Source organism: Leopardus geoffroyi, chromosome C1, assembly GCF_018350155.1.
Source record: "Leopardus geoffroyi isolate Oge1 chromosome C1, O.geoffroyi_Oge1_pat1.0, whole genome shotgun sequence".
Classification (NCBI taxonomy): Eukaryota; Metazoa; Chordata; class Mammalia; order Carnivora; family Felidae; genus Leopardus; species Leopardus geoffroyi.
The window spans coordinates 45756721-45773826 of NC_059328.1; the positions used below are offsets into that span (position 1 = coordinate 45756721).

The window sequence follows — 17106 nt, forward strand, 5'->3', positions numbered from 1 at the left end:
GCCAGGTGGCGAACGCCAGGAATGTTGTTCTAGGCAGAGGAGCGGTGCGTGCAAAGGCACGGGAGTGAGAGAGGACAGCACGTTCAGGAGCTGGAGGAAACTCAGCATGGCTACGGCCACGCGGTCAGTAAGGCTGCAGAGGAGACAGCCAGATCCTGAGAAGGCTCCTAGGACACGTTAAGGCACTCGGACCTCATCCTCTTGGCTTCAGGAGCCACTGTCAAGGCTGTAGCAGAGAAGCAGCCTGTTGAGAAGGCTGTTACCTAAAGATGCAGAAGGAGTCAGAGAGGGAATGGAGAACCTGAAGGCAAGGGCACCAAGTCAGGACCCGCAGAGTCCAGAAGATGGGTCCCACGCTACAACCAAGCCGTGAAGACGCAGAAGAAATGGACTTCTGGAATGTGGAGAGCAGACAGCAGTTGATAAGAATTGACGGGGTTGGTGTGGACGTGTGGAGGTGGATACGTGTGCAGGAAAAAGGCAATGCTTTCCTTCCTAGTTGCGCGTCTCACTCTAGAAACCTTTGCTCTTGTTCCCCCCCCCCCCCCGTCCCCGCCACGGAACTCTTGCGGCGGGGGTAACCACGCCAGGGGAAAAAAATTCTAGCTCCGCTTTCATCTGCCTTCTAACATTTGGGGTCCCTCTGACAGCACCTTGGGGAAGCAGGCGTGGCCTTCTTCTGAGTTAGAATGGCCAGGCCATTCTGGGACCCGAGTGTGCAAGATGCCCTGACATACCCAAGCCCTCAGGAGAGTGGAGTCCTTCGACCAAGAGCAAGACTCCACACAAACGAGGCAAGTCCAGGCTGAGGAATCCCATTCGTTACAAAGAGGAGGTAAGAAGCGTACAGGGAGCCACCATCCCCAGCGGCCCCTGTGTCATCACCCCCCCCCCCCGCCCCCGTCCAGCACATGCAGCACTGGCAACGAGCCTTGCCCACAAGGGCAAGACAGACTTGTCTTCAAATCCAGCCTCTGCCATTTTCGGTAAAATACCCAAATGAGGGACACAGTACCCACCTGGGAGGGTCACTCTAAGGATGTGACGTAACAGAAGGCACAAGTGTTGACAGTGTGGTTAATAAACCATAAATAAATAAATAAAGGTTAATAAACCATAAATAAATAAATAAAGGTTAATAATTGGGATCCATGGCCACTGGCTCATGTGTCCAGTGCCTACCTACACAATGTCACTTCTCCTTCCCCGCTCCTTGTGTGGGAAGACAAGAAACAAGAGAAGGAACTAGAAGAAAGGAAAAGGGAGGGGGGGCGGGGAAGACGGATGATGAAGAATATAAATAAGCCAAAAGGTAAAAGTCGAGCCAGACAGGAAGATCATACGCAGGTAGGAGTTTTCCACAGGACAGATAGAATCTGATCTCCAAGTCCTATAATTTCCGAGGCTATTTTGAGGAATGAGTCAGCACAATCAAGAAGGAAGATGCCTCTGATGTCTTGCTGTCAGCACTCACTGGCCCCAGAGATGCCAGCCCCCCGGAGCAGAGAGGCCCTTCTGGGGTACGGCCTGGCTGGAGCTCAGCAAGGACCAAGTCGGCCAGAAACAAGAAGGCCGGTCGGTAGCAAGGTTTCCACTCCCACTTGCCTGCGAATGGCCACGTCCGCAACTTCTGAGGGTCACTTCGTTAATCTACCCTCGGTTATGACAACAAAAGTGTTCTTTAAATGTTTCTGGAGTCCTTGAATGTTTCAACTCCTGAGAATGTGGAAGTTAGCTCCCTGAAAACAGGAATCACCTCCTCATACATCAAGGATTTTTATAAGCCCCTGTTGAGCTTAGATGCCAGCCCAGAGCAGCTAAATATTAAAGGAGAAGAATGTTAGAACCTTAACAACCAGAAGGACACGGAGGGTTGTCTATTCTGGTATTTCTCCAAATGTAATCCTCAGATCATCTGTTTCAGAATCAGCTGGCTGCCTCTTGAAAAAGCAGATTCCTAGGCCCACCCTAGGCCTACGGGAAGTGTAGGGTTTTAACAAACCCTATTTTAGTCTGTTATGCAGACTAAAGTTAGGAGAACCGCCAATGGGCACCCTATGGAGATAACACAGATGGGCTCAAATGCTAGATCTGCCATTTTAATGGCTGAAGGTCTTACACATCTTGTAATTGCTTTGAAAGCAGCTCCTGTATCTATACACTGGGTTTCAGGATACCTGCCCGGAGCTGCCTGTGTTTTCTCTTTGCTACCCACATTCAACGTTTTTTAAGTTTATTTATCTATTTATCTTGAGAGAGACAGTGTGAGCGGGGGAGGGGCTGAGAGGGGGACTCCCAAGGAGGCTTCATGCTGTCAGTGGAGAGCCTGACGCGGGGCTCGGTCTCATGAACGTTGAGATCATGACCTGAGCCAAAACCAAGAGTTGGACACTCAACCAACTCAGCCACCCAGGCACCCCTACCCACACTCAACTTTTAATGACCTTCCGTCTTAGCACTGGGCACAGGCTTTAAGGAGTAATGCTATGCCACGTTTCCACTTTAGACTGTGAGCTACTCAAATGCATGAACGACTCAGAGCCCAGCTGTGGCCCTCAACAAATTCTACTCCACCCCCACGGGAGGATACAGTCCATGAGCTGATCTTTTTCTTTTTAACATTTTATTTTCAAGTAATCTCCACGCCCAGCACAGGGCTCGAACCTACAACCCCGAGATCAAGAGTCTCACACTCCACCGACTGAGCCAGCCAGGCATCCCTGTGCTGTTCCTTTTTGTAGACATCCCCATGCCTTGGCCTCAGGATTTCCTTTTGGCATCCTGCTCTACCATAATAAACAATCTCATGGATTAAGGAATCATTTTCTTTGCAGGAGAAAGCCTTGGGACCTGGCTCACTCTTGTGCCCCAAGAATAATAAGTGCTGTCTAAAGAAAAGCCATCTTTGGCAGCCCTGTCTTTTGACTAAATGAGAGCTACCCAGTTGCAATCATCACTTTTTGACCTCAGAAAAGGACTTCCAGTGGCTTTTGGCACTGGGGACTTGCCAGCATCTCATTTGAATGGTTTCCTGGTATATCTGAGAGGAACTTGATGGGGTGGAAACGGTCACACTAGGCATCAGGCAGCAGGATCTGGTACCAAAATTGCTCCTGCTGTGTGTGACCTCAGACTAAGTCACACTCTTGTTGGGACTTGAATTTATACCAAATGAAGAGGTTTATAACTTCAGATGATAGATCGTCTCTGTATGTGTGTGCAAGCATTATTTAAAAATTCACCTTCCCATAGTTGTCGGGCTTCAGTGGGAGAATTCACATGAAAACACCTCCTACTGATGTAGGGCTACTCAAATCCTACCTCAGTTATCATCATTCATGACCATCACTGCTACTGAGGGTCATGGATGAAGTTAGTCCCACAAAAACAAGGTGTGTTTGGAACAGCGGAGGAGAGTTGGGGGCAATTCTGGAGGAGAACAGGGATCTGTGCCTGCCTAGGACCCTTCCAGGAAGGCGCTTCTAGGCTATGGCAAAGGAGGGTTTCTGGGAAGGTGGGGGTGGGGTGGAGGGTGGGGGGGTGGGGCACAGCACCGACAGCTCAGCTAGTGGGGAGCTACATCTAGCAAGATCTGGGCTTCCGGAACATGATGCTCAAGGATGACAGAGGCTGAGAAAAGCAGGGGCCCTGCTTCCAGAAGTCCTACATTTTGAAGCCTTCTAGGATCAGAAGACACACTGTGTTCCCATTGTTCTCACCCATCCCCATGTCTCTGCAACATTCCTTCTTCATGAAATGCCTTTCCTTCTCTTCCATAGCTCATAAAAAAATGTCCACTCATCAAGGTTCCATCTCCTCTAGGAATTCTTTCTAGCCTTCCAACACCCTCAGAATGAACTAACTATCCCCTCTCTTGTGCCCCCCATTGTCCCCACTACGTCAGTGTTTTTCCAACCTCATGTCACAAGTCCTGAGAAAGTTACAAAATCCATTTACTGGGTGGTCACTACCAGCATTTGTTTTTTGTTTTTTTTTTGGATACACTACCAGCAGTTTTAAAGGTTGAATGAAAAATATTAGACTGTATCACACACAGTAAGGGTAAATCTTATTTTGGGAAATTTTCCAGTTATGTGTGAGTGCTTCTATTGGGTTATAATGGAAAACATACTTCTTTTACAGTTTATTTACTTACTGAGAGAGAGAGAGAGAGAGAGAATGAGAAAGAATATTCCAAGCAGACTCAGTGCTGCTTGCACAGAGTCCAATGAGGGCTCTATCTCACGAACCATGAGATCATGACCTGAGCCGAAATCCAGGGTCAGAAGCCTAACCAAGCAAGACACGCAGGCGCCCTGGAAGATGAATTTAGTATTACGGATCGTGGTCAAGTCTGGGGAAGCTCCTGCATTAAAACTCTTCAAGGGCCAACTCTTCTTTAGCTCCAAATCTTTAAAACAAAGTATAGTACTTCCTCCGTGATACACATTCAATTGATGTGTTGCATGGGGCAAGCACAAGCATCTTTTATTCATCGATTCCACAATCCAAAGAGAGTGGGATGTTATTATCATCCCCACACCCCACTATGGGGAAAGGTGGCTGAGAAGAAGTGACATGCCCATATGCCTAATTAGCAGGTGGCTAGTGGGATTCCCTTTGGAGTCTCTGACTCATCACTCATTCATCTCAGCAGTGGAATGAGAAACGAGATTTTCGAAGGACACTGCTGGGGCCACAGTTTGTCTCCAGACCTTGCTCCCTTCTCTTTCCCACATCACGGTCCTGACACCCCTACCCTCCTCAGAGTGGGGGCCCTGAGGAGGCAAGGTCAGCCCCAGGGCCGACTGGGCAAAGAGCTAGACTTCTGCATGGCCAGAAAAGACTTGCAAGGTCATTTCATCCATATTCCTGTGCCCAGACAACAGTGCGATCAATCCAATGGGAATAGATGGGAATCTTCCATTAGAGAAGGAAGAGATCTCACAAGTTCATGGCATAGACCAAGCATGTTTGGAGTTCACGGTTTTAGTCCTGTGAGAGAGAATTGTGAGCCAGGATCTGGTCCCAACTCTGCCACTGTGTGTCCTTGGGTGTGCCACACCCTCTCTGCATCCATTTCCTCTCAAGGGGGTGTCATCACCAAGTTCTTAACACTTGTGTTCTTGCTGGTCTCTTCTCCCAAGGTCACCGCACTGGGGCAGAGACAAAGAACGCCCTCTCCCTTCCCTACATCCTGGAGGAAGACAGCAGCACACAAAAGAGCGACTGCTAACTGAGCTACACCCCCGGGGAAGAGGAAAACCAGGAAAGACTCTGCCGTGTGTTTATGACATTCGAAAACAGCTGCTTCCTCTGCTGCACCCACAGCAATGGCGGCCTGGCCCTGCCCTGACCCCTCCCAGGGCCCCATCGTTTGCCATCTGCTGGAGGGTCAGGGAAGAGGTGACCAGATAGGCAAGTTGTCACCAGACAGGAAATGAACTGATGTTTGTCGCCTCGTCGGAGTCCCTGGGTTACTCTAGGGGGTGAGTCCAGCTGTAGGGCTCATATCTTGGTAGGGCTGACTGTGTGTGTGTGTATGTGTGTGTGTGTGTGTGTGTGTGTGTGTGTGTAGACAGGAGGGGCACTGCAAAGGTCAGTATGTGGCTGTGTTTGCATTGGCTTGCCTGACTGTGTGTTTCCGTGGTTCTAATCGGAAAAAGGATGGATGTCTATGTGTCTGGGTACTGCTGGGTCTGTCCATGCGCCTCTGGGTCTCTCTACCTCCAGCCACACGTGTAAAGACCTACATCAGTGCGCAGGCCTATCTGACCCTGTGTGCCCATGTCTTCGTGTTCAGTCCGTGATGCCACATAGGTTTTCTGTTTGTGGTGAGTGCCATCAGCTTCCCTCTCTGGAAAGGTTCAACTAGCGAGCAGTGGGGTAGGAAATCGGATCTGCTCTTGCTTGACACGTGGTTTCTGTCTAGACACATGTGCTTGCTGTGCAGGACTTAATCTCAGAAGACCTGAGTAAAAGTGCTAAGCTGTCACGGCCTGTTGCCCAAGGCTCTGCAGTGACTCAGCCAACGTTCTAGGGTGATGCAAGGCACCCACTGGGACTTAAAAACAAGTCCCAGTCCCCCAAAAGAGGCCATCTTCGTGGGCACTGCAGGAAGACGGTTCCATCTGAGAAGGCAGGTAGTTTACTCGCTACGAAGTCGGCCGTGCCTCTCAATCTCTGTGGGAGAAGGTCCCAGAGCTATCACGCCTCCAAGGTCCATTCACAGGATGAGAAAACTAGGCTCAGAGGGGAAGTGTCTCGCCTGAGGTTACAAGTTCACTCGTCACACGCCCTCTTTAACCAAGGCTAATCAAGCACCCCTTGTGCCAGCCACTGTATAAGGCCTGAGGATGACAAAGAGCTGGAAGGTGAAGCCACAGGATTCTGCTAAGGCACTGGCAGCCTGGTTCGGGAGACAGACGTTTGAGCAGGCAACTTCAACAAAGCCAGGCTGAAGGCCACAGCAGGAAAACCATGAAAAGGGCCACGGGAACAAGAGGAGAAAGTTAGACAATTCTGTCTTCGAGGAAGATGGCAGGAAACGTGTGGTAGACTAAACAACGGTGCCCCAAAGATGTCTGTGTCCTAATCCCTACAACCTGCTAATATGTTACCCTCCATGGCCAAACAGACTTTGCAGGTGGGATGAAGTTGAAGACCTGGAGATGGGGAGATTTCCCTGGATCACCGGGCGGACTCCATGGAATCTCCCGAGCCCTCCTAAGAGGGAGGCAAGAGAGTCAGAATCACAGGGGGAGATGTAGTGACAGAAGCAGAGGCCAGAGAGAAGGAAAGAAAGACCTGGAGAGGGAGGAAGGGGCCATGGGCTAAAGAACGCAGGCAGCTTCCAGAAGGAACGCAGCCCGCCAACACCTTGATCTTAGCCCAGTGAGACCTATTTTGTAATTCCAAACTCGAGAACTGCCAGAAAATAAATCTGTGTGGTCTGTGCTGTTCCGCCTCGGGTTAACTCTGGTTGGCCTTCGGCCCCAGTGACCATCCTTCCTTGCCAAGTGCAGAGGGCAAAGCTTTCAAGTCAGGGAGCACCTGGGAGCAGCCATCGACCATGGGTAAAGGATCTGGAATGGTGCCAGCACAGAGTAGGGGCTTAGTAAATGCTCGTACCAACTTCCTCTCCTCAGCTACAGTCAGCCAGAGTCAAACAGGACAGAAGTCAGACCTCTCATTTCCCTTGTTGAAAATAAACCCTGGTCCTCCCAGATACTGTCTCATTGTGCATGGAGAGTGCTATAGGATATGAAAGAGGCAGGCTACAAAGCATCTCTGCACCTTTTTAAACTGGGGGTGCAGGAGACCCTAACTAGGACAGCAGCACGCGGAAGAAAACACAGAAGCAGGCCGGTGGGCCGGGCGCCTGCCAAGAGCATGGCTCAGAAGGCCGCAGTCGACAAAGGGTTACCCCCTCGAGCAAACACCCGTCCCCTGCTGTCACTTCACATTAAAGCATCAGAGACTGAGCTGGCTGGTGACCGATGCTCTCATTTAACGGTTTGCTCCCCCAATTTCTCTCCCTTCTGACCTTGACTGAAAAAAAAAAAAAAAAAAAAAAAAGGAAGAAAGAAAGTGATGAACAAAGCCATCAAAAGAGGCAAGTCCTTAGGCCAGGATTCTCCTGCCAAAACTGACAAGCAGCTCAGACACGACTTTCTACGTGGTGCCCACTCGATCGCCACTACTCCCTGCCCACTTCCTTCCCCCTGCACCCGGCCCTCACCTGCAGCCGAAGCACCCTGTCCGTATCTCCATGACAGCCCCGTGCTGTGTTCTAAGCCCTGTGCTGGCCAGGCGGTGGGAGCAAGTAGGCTGGGATTTCCTTGGAAGCAAGGCCCGTGCCTTATTCATCCCTCTGCCTCCAACACAATGTCTCTTGTAGTGTTCTCAAGGAAGAGGAGAGCCACCCATCGACTCAAGCTTTCTGTGGATTAAAGATTTATCTGCTCTGAGCAGACTCCCTGAGAGGCACTGGGGAGACGGGGAGAACAACAGTGTGTCATCTACGGTCCCTGTTCCCTGGGGAAATTTACAGTCTAAAGGGATACACACATCTGCAATGTCAGCACAGGGTGACAAACGCCATCACAGGAGTGAGTGGGAGAGGTGATCACAGGGAGACTCGGGGCAGCAGCCAAGTTTAGAAATGAAGAAAGGCCAAGGGCTCGTCCAGATCTCTATTGTTCATGAGTCTTACTGCAAGTGGGCAAGGATTATACGAACAACACAACCTGCATGTGTGGTGCCTAAACATCCAGCCATGACTGTGCTCTGAGATTCTCGCTGGCCTGGTGTGAGCTCCCCAGAGTGGGGCCCAGGAAGGCATGGTATCAGAGCAGGAGCTCCACCATGTGTGCTGAATAAACCCCTCAAAACTTTTAGCAGGCAAGAAAAGCAGAGATTCTTGAGGGGACAGAAGCTCAGAGAGCTGGGATGCCTTATGCACATTCACAGAGTCAGGGATGAAATATGGGAAAAGGGTAACCCAGTCACCTGGGGCAAATGAGAACCTGGCCCATCCCGAGGCCATTCTCTAGGTACAAGGCCTTCTCTTGATGTACAAGGCCCTTTAGCTAGCCAAGGTAAGGCTCAGCCTTGACCAAGCCCCCTCTTGTCTAGCCAACACCACGTTTAGGGTCTGACCAAGTCACCCTAAAGGTCACACTGGGAAGGGTGGAAGTTTCCCAAGATTCTGAATTCAACTCAATTTTAAGTGTCCACCAAAGCAGCACGTGAGCACTGAGTCAGGGACCCAGACTCTGCTGGTCACCTGACATGTGACCTGGGGCAAGTTTCTTCCCCTTTCAAACCCTAAATGTCCTCATCAATAAAGTGAGCAAGGTGGCCACTATCAAAGATCTCCAGCTGCAATGCTCTATGAGCCCAAACCTGAGGACTCACAGACTCTGCTGAATGAAATCTCACAGGCTGGAAGGAAACAGAAATGACTTTCCTTTTACTGAAGGGGTCTTGGGGCGGGGTGACTCTTTATACACCAAGCAGAAAAAAGGATTGAGAGCTCCCTAGCTTTGGTCACTGAGCTGGAAACATTTAACAAGCAGGCGGTGTGGGGCTCTGCGTGTGTAGTAAGAATACGATGCTACTCACTATGCAGCAGGCCACCAGGGCTCCTTGAGCAAATCCTGCAAGCACATCGCTGGGATGGTGCTTGTGGTCGGACACACGCGACAGTCCTGTGTAAAAGGCCATCATGATCAGGGTGAACTGCAGGAGGGGCCGGAGCAGGCGGGCCCCTCGCCACGTGAAGCGGGCCTGAAGGTAGAGCTGGACAGAGGAGAGAAAATGAACAGAAGCTCAGTGCATTAGAACACCACGAGGACACACACTACACTGCCGTTAAATGGACCCATCTGGACCTCAGGTGGCATGTTTTACAAAAAGCATTCAGCTTGGATATGACCTCAAGCCAGTTATTTAAGCCTTGAGCCTCAGCTCCCATATGGAAGAAAGAAAGAAAGAAAGAAAGAAAGAAAGAAAGAAAGAAAGAAAGAAAGAAAGAAAGAGAGAAAGAAAGAGAGAGAAAGAAAGAGAAAGAAAGGAAGGAAGGAAGAGAGAAAGAAAGAGAAAGACAGAAAGAAAGAAAGAAAGAGAAAGAAAGAGAGACAGAGAAAGAAAGAAAGAAAGAAAGAGAGAGAGAGAAAGAAAGAGAAAGAAAGGAAGGAAGGAAGAAAGAGAGAAAGAAAGAAAGAAAGAAAGAGAGAGAGAGAAAGAAAGAAAGAAAGAGAGAAAGAGAAAAAAAGGAAGGAAGGAAGAGAGAAAGAAAGAGAAAGACAGACAGAAAGAAAGAAAGAAAGAGAAAGAAAGAGAGAAAGAGAAAGAAAGAAAGAGAGAGAGAGAGAGAAAGAGAAAGAAAGGAAGGAAGGAAGAAAGAGAGAAAGAAAGAAAGAAAGAGAGAGGGAGAAAGAAAGAAAGAAAGAAAGAGAGAAAGAGAAAGAAAGGAAGGAAGGAAGGAAGAGAGAAAGAAAGAAAGAAAAAGAAAGAAAGAGAGAAAGGAAGGAAGGAAGAAAAAGAGAAAGAAAGAAAGAAAGAAAAGAAAGAAAGAAAGAAAGAAAGAAAGAAAGAAAGAAAGAAAGAAAGAAAGAAAGAGGGAGAAAGAAAGAAAGAATTAAAATGGAGACAGCAAGGAATGCCTTAGAATACACAGCCTGGGGGCGCCTGGCTGGCTCAGTTGGTTAAGTGTCTGACTTCAGCTCAGGTCATGATTTCACGGTTTGTGGGTTCCAGCCCTGCGTCGGGCTCAATGCTGGCGGTGCAGAGACTGCTTGGGATTTTCTCTCTCCCCCACCTCTTTCCGCCCCTGCCCCACTTATGTGCACACATGCTCTTTCTCTCTCAAAATAAATAAATAAACTTAAAAAGAAAAAAAAAAAAAAAAAAAAAAGAATCCACAGCCTGGACCACACTGGACACTTCCTAAAAGTTCACTAGTTTCTTTTCATCATCTTCTTTTGAAGATTTGAAGTTTGATTGAAACTCACTAAAGAATACTAACCAGGGTAGGAAAGCTTTCTTTTCCGCAACCTGTGACAACTCATTTCACGCATCTGTGTGTATTCCTGGAGATAGGGCTGTACAGTCCCTACATGACTCGCCTCTTAGGATCGTGTTGGAAATAAATGCAGGATCGATAGGAGAGATTATCGAGATAGTCACAAGGGGATGCTTCTGCTTCAAAACAAAGCAACCCTACCAAAGACCAAGTGTCTAACTATGGATTTTTGAGCTCGAATATAAAGGAAACACATAAACCAACCAGACAATGCCAGGGAGCTTTCACACAGAGGTTGACAGATACTGGGCTGGGTGGAGTAGAAGAGTAACCTGAAGAAAAATGGAAGAAAGAAAAAAACCACCTCTGGCCGAGGCAAAGAAATGACGTCAACTGAGCATTGTCCCTTGGAGTTATCTGGCTGCAGTTTCCGTTCTAACCTCTGGGCACAACCTACTTCCCAGGTTCCTGTGGGAACTTGGGAAATGAAGACGAAAAGGCAAGTGGACAAGGGGAACTTCCGAAGACAAATCAAAGGCAAGCACAGGGGGAGACCAGGAGAAAGGGGAAGAGAGCACAGGGGAGGAGCCGATGGCCCAAAGATGGACCTGGGACGGCAGGGATGGGACTCTGCCCTGCCGGAGACAAAGGGACACCTTCCTCCTGGTGGTCAGGAGGGAGCAAGCCACTGGCTGGTCCTGAGGAGAAAGAAGGGTGGAAGATTCCAGAGCCAGCCCTGACAGGGCGGGAAAGTTGGCCAGCACTGAATCCACAACTAACCGGAAAGACAATTCTAAAACCCAGGCCAAGAAAACAGCAGGCAACTCTATAATCATTATGAAATGCTATGAATGCATTATTGGGCAATCTAAGAATAACGAATGAGAAATAATAAAGAATGCACTGATGGGCACGGTTGAACAAGTGATAAAGATCAACAGTTTCTCGTATATAAAAAATAAACAGTTGAAAATCTACAAGAAGAGGTAATGGGGCGCCTGGGTGCCTTAGTCCGTTAAGCGTCGGGACTCTTGATTTTGGCTCAGGTCATGATCTCACAGGTGGTGGGTTCGAGCCCTGCGCTGGGCTCTACGCTGACAGTGTGGAGCCTGCTTTGGATTCTGTGTGTGTCTCTCTCTCTGCCCCTCCCCTGCTCACACTCATGCTCTCTCTCTCCAAATAAATAAAACATAAAAAAAAAAAAGGAAAATCTCACTGAGCCTTGAGTTTTCTCACAAAGAAAATAAGTGTAACAGCCACTATCTCTCAGGCTGTAGTACAGGTGGCTGCTACGGTAGAGGTTGCCTGGCACCAAGTTCTGCTCAAGACACAGATTTTATTCTCTAACCACATTTCTTTTTTTTTTAATTTTTTTTTAATTTTGTTTAAACGTTTTTATTTATTTTTGAGACAGAGAGAGACAGAGCATGAACGGGGGAGGGGCAGAGAGAGAGGGAGACACAGAATCGGAAACAGGGTCCAGGCTCTGAGCCATCAGCCCAGAGCCCGACGCGGGGCTCGAACTCACGGACCGTGAGATCGTGACCTGAGCTGAAGTTGGACGCCCAACCGACTGAGCCACCCAGGCGCCCCTCTAACCACATTTCTTAACCCGGCCCTGAGATTTTCTCATTTCCCTCAACTGAAAAGTCCGCAGATCCTCAGAAAATGCTTCTTTAGAATCCTCCAGGGCTTCTCCCTCCCCGTGCAGAGTTTAGGTCATGGGCCTTGGAAATGAGGGTGGGGCAGAGGAAGGGTGGGTTTCCCAACCGGACACGGCCCACATCTCCCCTTCTACTGACTCAGATACTGGAGCTCACGAAAAGAAAAAAAAATAAATACACCAGAGGAACTTGAAGAGAGAGGAAGAGACCAGTCATCAGGAGAGCTGCAGGAAGGGAGTGCTTATGAATGAAAAAGGAGTAGGGGCCACAGGAAAAGAATCCCTTTGGGAAGCAGTCAGACGTGGACTGGCCGGCAGCACGCTGAAGCTTGCTTCTCCGCTCCCCATCGGTAACCAACACATTTACCCACGAATGGCTCAAGGCCTCAGGGCTGATCCTAGGGTCTGCAGCTGGGGCTTCAGGAGGAAAGCACAGCGGCAGCGGCACCGGGAATTTTGGGGTGAAGCGGCCCCAACTCCATTCATGGCTCTGTCACCTCCTAAGTGGGTGGGCCCCCAACTTCTCATCTGTGGAACAGGTACAACACTATCTCCCTCTCAGGGTTGCCGGGATCGAATGGGACACACAGGACCCTGCCTGGCGTGACACGGGAACTCAAGGCACTCTTCAGAAACCTGTGTCAACCCTTTACGTCGGTGAATGCCATTTACTCGCTGACGATGAGGGATTTCGCCAAAACAAGTAGATTACCAAAGCAAAAGGTTGCACAATAACCTTCCACCTTGTGGCTAATTCTGATTTGAGAAGCTGTTACAACAGGCTTGGAGGCTGACCGAAGGACCTGGTAAGTCCCTTCATGCCCCAGCAACCCTGCCGCTAAATGGATTAGCTTCTGCCGGTTCATAGCCCAGTTCTCCTGCTCTGGGAAACCTGAGCCTGGGAACAAGTCCATGGGGCAAGAGGCTGCGTTCACTGCCATTCCACGGGAGGAAGTCGCACTTCTGACCACAACACTCCCATGGCCCCTGTCCTCGACCAAACAGCAAGGAGACTTGCCCAGAATCAGAATTTCTGCAGGGGCTTCAGCAAAGTCCCAGGCACCCTGAACGAGTAATTAGCGAAGACATAAGCAGAGTTGGACAAAACCAGAAAGGCTGAATCACCTTGATCTCTCCTCATGGTCAGCAGCCCTGAGGTCCTGACCGATCTGTCTTTACTTCCCCTTCTGTGTGAAGACCTCTGGGCTGGGAGAATCCACTTCTAACCATCAGTGTGACACTGCAGAAAAGTGTCTGATTTGCAATCAGAGCAAAACCAAACTTGAATCTTTTCTCTGCTCCAGGCCAGCTGGGGGACCCTGAACCAGTCACTCTGCTTCTCTGAAGTTTCTGCTTTCTCTTACAGAGTAAGGGGATTTGTTCATTAAAAAAAAAACCTCCAACACATATCGTGTACATCTGTTCAAAACTGCGAAAGACAGAAACATGAATGAAAAATAAGTTCCTCTATGCAAAAAGAATATGTTCACATTAAAAATTAAATCTCGGGGTGCCCGGGTGGCTCAGTCAGTTGGGTGTCCGACTTCGGCTCAGGTCACGATCTCCCGGTTCGTGGGTTCGAGCCCCGCGTCAGGCTCTGTGCTGACAGCTCAGAGCCTGGAGCCTGCTTCGGATTCTGGGTCTCCCTCTCTCTCTGCCCCTCCCCCGCTGATTCTCTCTCTCTCTCTCTCTCTCTCTCTCTCTCTCTCAAAAAGGAATTAAATGTAAAAAAAAAAATTTTTTTTAATTAAATCTCGTTCTTTGACTAAGATTTTTCTCCCCAATTGCTAAAATAACACTGCTGATTGTAGGCAGGTAGCTTACAACAGAAAGGACTATGTCTGCCCATGAACCCCCATCCCCAAAATGATGTATGTGGAAGTCCCTGGCACACCCAACTCACTCCCTAAATGGAGTTCTCTTCTCCTTCCTGGTCCTAGCTCCCAAACTGGGGTCCTGTGGAATTCAACAAAAACTCTTTAGAGAGGTCTGGCTGAACTCAAGCTGGCTCCTCTGGTCTGAACCAGCCGAGTCACATGTGGGGTGAGTCACACTCCTTCTTGCGAAGTCATTTGTGTTTCATTACATGATTTGCATACTGGTGAAACAGGTCGGTACTGTCCTCTCACTTCATTTCCATTGCTCTTGGGACTGCTCTGCTCAGAGTGAAAAGGAGGCTTTTGTCCCTCCTTATGTCCCTGCATATGCTCTCTTCCTGGAAGTCGGTCCAGATCACTGACACCCACAGGGAGAAACTTTCTCCCTCCTCTCAGCTCCTCCACGGCTCACGCCTGGCTCTGGTGCCTGTGCCTGGTGATTCGTCTACGTGGTGCAGAACGGGCATTTCTCTCTGGGAAGCTATTCGACTACTTTCAGGACAAAGGAAGAATTTTTAGTCGACTTTTCTCCTCCTTGAAAAGGGGATCAGCTCTTGTTTTCTGTCACTATCAGGGGGAGAAACATACACTCCCCATTTGTCAAGCACGGTTTCAGACACGGTGCCGCGGCTTTAAACGGCCTCACCTGCAACTATCACAATCATCCTGTTGGGTAGATACCACCATCGTGCCCATTTTTCAGATGAAGAGATCAAGGCCAAAAGGCCCTGTCACTTGCTCAAGGTAACAAAGAGCCACAATTTATACTGAGTAAGACGTGTTTTTCTAAGACTGAGATCTAACCACAGAGCCTGGCTTCCTTTGAGGAAATTAGTGCTCTTCACACAAAGTAACGGTCTTTTATACTGGATTTGTCTTAGGAGAAAAGCAATTTGAGGGGACTACCCGCTTGTCGTGGACTTAAGGACAACCTACGGGGAACATCTGAACACTCATGCTCCTTGAATTCACCGGTCACATACTTTTACAAGGCCCATGTCAAAACACAAGTATACAGCTTTTGGAAGAGTCAGGGTATTAGAATCTCTGACCTGATCATAAGCTACGGAGACCCTGTGAACTGAGTCAGTGCGCCTCAGAGTGGAGTTCACAGCCCTTCCCTTGGGGCTCCGTGCCTCAGTCCACCCGAATTGGGGACCTCATCCAACTGTTCTGAGACTCTACCTTTCAGGATTTCCACACCAAATATGAGGTCTCTTCGTGTCCTCAGGTGCTCACACAAGGTCTGGCTCAGAAACTGCTGGCTGGCTGAATGGATGGACAGACTGATGGATGGGCAGATGGACAGAAGGGTGGCTGGATGGATGGATGTGGATGGGGGTGGGGAAGAGTTTGGAAAACATTTGGTACAGTGGTTTATTCCCCTTACAAACAGCCATCTTGTCCCTACAAGGGGTTTCACCAGAAACTCCCAGGATCTGCGGGCATGTCTCGTGGGCATACCAGACCCCACCGCTCCAGGATTCTAAACACACTGAACAAAACCTCAATGACTAACAACCACAGGCCAGGGAACATGGCGGTCAGAGGACGGCCGCTTCCCTGTTTCCTTGGTATCCGACAAACCCTTTGACACATCAACATTTCTCATGGGCACTGCAGTAAAGAGCCAGTGCATAAACAGTTCAGCAAAGAGGCAGCAGAGGCCTTCCTTACACCGCATAGGTCCTTCACGATCTATCAATTCAATGAGGAGAGGAACAAATCAATGAGGAGAGGAACAAAATCTGCATGGAACGGAAAGAAGCATGGCCTGGGAATGTTGAAGACCTGAGATTGATTCATTCACTCACTCGTCAAATGTTCATTGCAACTAAGTGTCAGACGCTGTTTGGGGCAGTGGGATACAAGAGTGAGTCAAGAGACAAAAACGTCTCCCTCATGAAGCTTACAATTTATCCGGCAGAGATAAACAAAGAAGCGAAGAATATATAGTATGTCAGATGGTGAGAAACTGGTCGGGGGAGGGGGGCAGGGATTAGGCTGCACAGGGGAGTCAGGGAGTATTGCAGAAAGGGGGCAGGAAAGGCTTCTCTGACCCTGAAAAAGGCAAGCGGCCAAGGTTCACGTTTGGGGAGGGGAGTAGCAACAAGGGAAAGGCCTCACCACCAACTTGCTGCCTGCTCTGGGCTGGAGAAGGAGGAGCTGGGGTGGCTGGTCCCAAAGGTCCTCTCAGCTTTCACTGCGCCCTCCCACCCCTGCTTCCTCCCCTACCAGCCACCCCAGCTAGACCGAAATGAAAACCTGCAGCCCCCAAACCATCGTCCCCCTTTTCACCTGCACACGGGTGGTCCTTCCAATCTGCCCATCTTTACCCTACGGGAACCCTTCCCCAGCTCTGCCCCCCTCCACTCTGGGCTGGCTGGGGGTGCCACGACCCTGAGCTTCCATAAGATCCCACATCCACCCCCCACCCCCACCCCAGCACACAGCGTACCCAACCGCTGTCACTGTCTCCTTGCTCCCCTAGACTGAACTCCCCAAGGCTGTGACGATGACTTCCCCATGTCTATAATTCCACCCCCCTAGCACACTGTTTGGTGTGTAACAGCCACCCACTGAATACGCGCTGAACGCCAAATGCCGAAACCGTGTTGAGTCCCTGGAGGGCAGGGCCCACGTCCGATGCACGTCAGGGGCCCCGGGAGGTAGCAGGGTGCTGGCACAACACAAGAAACACCAGGTTGTCTGGTTGCTACATGGTTTAGTGCCTGTGCTGGTATAGGCGTTTTATCCAGAAAGCCAAGTTATCCTCAGTCCCCGACTGTGGAGGGTACAGGGCCAGTCCAGATGTGGTTCCCTGGGGTTGGGGCCAGGACTCCGGGCTAGGAAAGCTTCGCATGCGCTTATACATGCTGTGGGTTTCTCTTATTAGAATCTGCATTAATCACTAACATGCCTTAACCTCATCTGTAAGCTTCTATGCCCAGAGATAATTTGGTGTTTGGGGCATGGTTTTTCCAAGCTAACCATTTTACAAATCAAAACCTAATACGGAGTGTCCTTCAAAGCCATGG

At 49.5% G+C, this 17106-nt stretch overlaps 1 protein-coding gene across 5 annotated transcripts in view; it reads right to left on the bottom strand.

Moving 5' to 3' along the window:
• The window catches only part of PLPP3 (phospholipid phosphatase 3), an 88102-nt gene that overhangs the window by 5624 nt on the left and 65372 nt on the right, over window positions 1-17106 (bottom strand). For 4 of the 5 annotated variants that reach the window (XM_045477537.1, XM_045477538.1, XM_045477539.1 and 1 more), the window contains one exon: window positions 9127-9303. The exons of the other annotated variant lie outside the window; for it this stretch is intronic. In XM_045477537.1, coding sequence (XP_045333493.1) covers window positions 9127-9303 — 177 coding nt within the window. The remainder of the gene's footprint in view (window positions 1-9126; window positions 9304-17106) is intronic. 5 annotated transcript variants of the gene reach the window in all.